The sequence below is a fragment of the Rhinichthys klamathensis genome, unplaced genomic scaffold (assembly GCF_029890125.1).
Source record: "Rhinichthys klamathensis goyatoka isolate OS25496 unplaced genomic scaffold, OSU_Roscu_1.1 h1tg000116l_1, whole genome shotgun sequence".
NCBI classification, from domain to species: domain Eukaryota; kingdom Metazoa; phylum Chordata; class Actinopteri; order Cypriniformes; family Leuciscidae; genus Rhinichthys; species Rhinichthys klamathensis.
Window position 1 is genome coordinate 223,311 of NW_026606653.1, and position 4,190 is coordinate 227,500.

The 4,190-nt window shown below is 37.9% G+C and overlaps 1 protein-coding gene across 3 annotated transcripts in view; it reads right to left on the reverse strand.

Annotated features, from left to right (window-relative positions):
* Positions 1-2,061: 2,061 nt before the first annotated feature.
* Positions 2,062-4,190, reverse strand: part of LOC130088312 (NACHT, LRR and PYD domains-containing protein 12-like) — a 65,314-nt gene continuing 63,185 nt past the window's right edge. For all 3 annotated transcript variants that reach the window (XM_056255028.1, XM_056255029.1, XM_056255030.1), the window contains one exon: positions 2,062-3,235. In XM_056255028.1, coding sequence (XP_056111003.1) covers positions 2,077-3,235 — 1,159 coding nt within the window. In that variant the 3' untranslated portion in view covers positions 2,062-2,076. The remainder of the gene's footprint in view (positions 3,236-4,190) is intronic.

A 4,190-nucleotide genomic window follows, 5' to 3' on the forward strand; every position in this document is an offset into this window, starting at 1 on the left:
TTCACGCGCTGGCGCCTCCGTGTCATGATGATCTATTTTCTACTATATTTACTTCTTATTTATTAAATCCAGGCAATTGGTTGATGAAACATTGATTAAAATTAAGATACAATTAATAAAAAACAAAATTCACTTTAAAGAAAGGCTTTGTGCTTTCTGTTTGAGGTCTCTGTGAAAGTTTTAAAGTCACTTTCAGAGCGGTCATGTCTGTAACGGAGAACTGTCACGTCCGTAAAAAAAAAATTTCCCCTCATAAATGCGAACACGAAAAATAAAATAAAAAGAATATTTTATATTATGTGGAGGCCGACCCTTTTTCATCCGGAGGGTATATTACTTTTGTTTTGCGCAGCGTAGTTCATAGAATTACTAAAAAATATTTTGCCACCTAAAAGTTAAAGATTTTTTGTGTCACATCCTCATATTAAATATAAAACGTGTATAAATGTGTAGACTGATATTTTTCTAATGTCTGGACTCCTTTATTAAGGGAGTATGAATATATAAACAGACGTTTCAGTATTAAATGCATTTTCTGAGAATTTATATTTCAAGGTTTGACTGCAAATGTCACGTCCATAACGCTGGATTGCCCAATTTTAAAGAATTTATCCTGAACTAGGTTTTTTTTTTTTGTTGGTGTAGGTCACGTATTTTATTATGTTAACTTCAAATAATACTAATAGTAATTTAAAAATGTGGTAGCCCTACGTCTTACACTTCACACTCCACTGTTATGGTGGCAATTTCAGTAGATTTACTCACTAACATTGTTGTGGAAACACAATAAGAATGGAAACTAAAATATGGTAGCATTGTGATACAGCGCACATTATATCAGCTGCAGTTCTGGCGCCTCAGTCCCATTACTGTAAAACTCGACGTACATTCACATCACATGTTCACATGTTACACTCACAGGACACTGCACTTATTCGCAATCCCAAAAGTTCATTATTTGCTCGTGCTTTAAAGCTTTGCCGGGTAAACATTTCATTGGCGTTCTGTTCTAATGCACTTTTTCTGAGCGCGTACTGAAGCGCGCGCGCACTGCAGACAGCGCCAAACTGGATTTGTGTTGGGTCAGACCCATCTGATAGCGATGGGGGGCCTTTCCATAAATACCGACCGGTCCCTAAGTATATACAATACGCAAAAATTTCCAATCAGTGAAATGTCCAAAATATTCCAATGTTAAATTCTGAGACAACAAAATAAAGTTTACAAAAAAGAGCTTTTATTATATAAAGACAATATTATTGTTCCTCATTGCAGTTCAATAAAACTTTGTGTTTTTGAAGAGGAACATAATCGCATGAAAAAAAGAGCTGGATTATATATGCAACAACTGTCCTTTTTAGTACATTTCTACATTTCATAGTTTATGGCTAATTTTTCACCAAGAAAAATTTACATAAATTTATCAACATTTAAGAAATACGCAGTTAAACAAATGCGGGTATTTTCATTGAACTCATTTGACCTTCCCCATATAACATTTACTCAGATGCACAAACACAGGTGTGAGATTTATTTATAATGTAACTATGAATGAATATTTTGATAGAAGTATATTTAGAAAAGTTCTGATAAAGCCATATTTTCCTGCATCATCACTAGAGAAGCCTTGGGCACTAGACTGGAGAGTCCGAGACCAGGTGGAACAGGAACCAACACGAGACACACAAGACAAGACTCAACAAGCCAAGACAACAAGATAAAAAAGCAGAAACTAGACTAAACTAATGACTAAAGATTGCTAAAGAATGAAAGGTAAAAACAAAATAATAGAAAATAAGAAAATAATAATACAAAACTAGATAGCAACAATATCAAATATGGAGAGAATCCAAAATAAGAACTAAAATAACACACACACACACAAGGATCAGGTGAACACAACCAGGCCAACGAGGACTAGACAAGGACTAAACAAGGGGCCGGGACTAGAGGAACTCATGGCAAACACACACAAAGACAAAGACATGTGCTCAGACACAACACAAGACAAACAAGGAGACATTGAACAGAGACACAACAGACAAGACTGTCAGGACAGGATCCGGACACCAATGTTCAAAAGTGGTAAAGCTTCTCTTGCTGAAGAACTGAGATGAGTTTAGCTTTCACAGCATCACTGTGTTTGCTTATAATGTCACAGATCTTTCTCATGCTCTCCTGACTGGTTACACTCTGTGTGATTTCTGAATATGTTTCCCTATGAATTAGTTTCCACTGACACAGGTTATCTGCAATGATCTGGACATTAGTAACGCCCTGAATGAGATCTGACCAATGATTATCAAAATATCTTGCTTTATCTGCCTCACTATTCAGACGCGGCTCGTTTCTCTGAGGACGAATCAGATCGAGTTCATCTTTCTCAATCGTTGCAGTCCAGACGGTCTTCTGATCCTCTTCTCTGATGAGAGTCATTTGAAGATCATTCTCCAGACGAGTCTTGACCTTGAAGAAGTTTGGGGGAATTTCTCTTGTGAGTGTGATCCCTTCTCTGGGATGGATAGCGGCGGCACCAGAAACATCAAGCATGTGGAACGTTCTCATCCGGAGTGGCCTGCCAGGTCTGGGATGCTCTATTAGGTAATTGTTCTTTTCTTTCTTCTTAACTCTTTCTTTTTCACACTCATCAAATGGAAAAAGGTAGAGATGTAGAATGAGAGGATCTTGAGAACGCATGTAGAGAAGAAGATCGCAGTGTTCGTCCCATCCCATTATCCAACTTATAATCAATGTTATAAGAGAGAAGGATGGCTGGACAATCTTGGCATGGAATCGGGTCAACTGCACAGGTTCTGTGGTTATTCCCTCGTCTCTTACGGTGAGCACTTTCACAGCATCTTTGAGAGAGGGGTCAGACTCTGCTAAACAGGCGTAATGGGGCAGATGAACTTCCTCCAGTTTCCCTGAGATCACCGTCACGTCCATCACTGGAGCGATCCGGTTGCAGTGCAGCCTCTCCAGCTCTGCGTTGAGGAAGAGTCCGTCTACGGTCCGGTACTGAAGGCTGACGACACAGGCACAGACCCATCGCATTCTGGTCCTGACACACTCGTAACGGCCTGGGCCAGTGCGGACCCTGAACTTTGACCCTCCTTCATCTGTACAGGCCGACGGCTCAATCTGAAGCCACTGATCAGAATCAGCTATATGGACACAAGACTGGCAGTTCAGCAGCGGGTGAATATCCAGCCCAGAAGGTTTGGGCTCAGAGAACCTGTGAAGAACCAGAAGAAGGCAGAAGCAAAGAGTCAGGGGGGTTATGCTCAAACAAGATTCAGTGTTGAATAATCTAATCAATAAAACTCACCAGTGACTGTAACTACGTTAGTTAGCATGAACTAACAATGAAGAACACTAAAGTGTTTATTAATCTCAGTTAATGTTTATTTATACATTATTAAAATCAAAAGTTGTATCTGTCAATATTATTTAATGGACCTGAACTAACATGAACAGTTGACTATAACATTAACAATTAATGCATTAACGAATGTGAACTAATGGGAGCTTATTGTAAAGTATTACCAACAATTCAAAACCAACAACATACAAACAGTTTACTATAAAACAAACTATTTAACAGGCAGTTTGACAGAGAAAATATAAAGCTAGTATATAATGCTGTGACTGACACCTGTGATGTCACTCACTAATAACAAACACTCAAATATAACAAGCAAATATATACTATAATGAGTTTAATTCACACATCATTGTCAAGTTATGTTTATGTTCTCTATGTTTAACTAGAATACATGAACTCTATATTCTCCATCAATAAGCTGAAGGTGAATAATGTGTCAAGTCTTCTATAAATCAGTGTTTTAACTGTGGATATTTTCACAGAGGTGTTCAGACAAAGAGCATCAGCAGTCTGTGGTGGACAGAAATGTTCATTATCACACATAATAAATGAGTTTGACTGTAAAGAACTGTTTTACTGCGCACAACACAACTGTCTACAGTTAACTGTGCTTGATTGTAATTGAGCGAGTGCTGGAATAGATCAAGTAATACTGAGTGAATTTGACTATTTCTGTCTTATTCCTCGTCTGCAGGAATATTAATAGAGAACAAGATCACACTACAGCTGGAAAATACAGAAAACTAATAGCAAATTACAGTTTAGAGATCATGTGTGATCAGGAGCTTTTGAGAAATATCAGTAA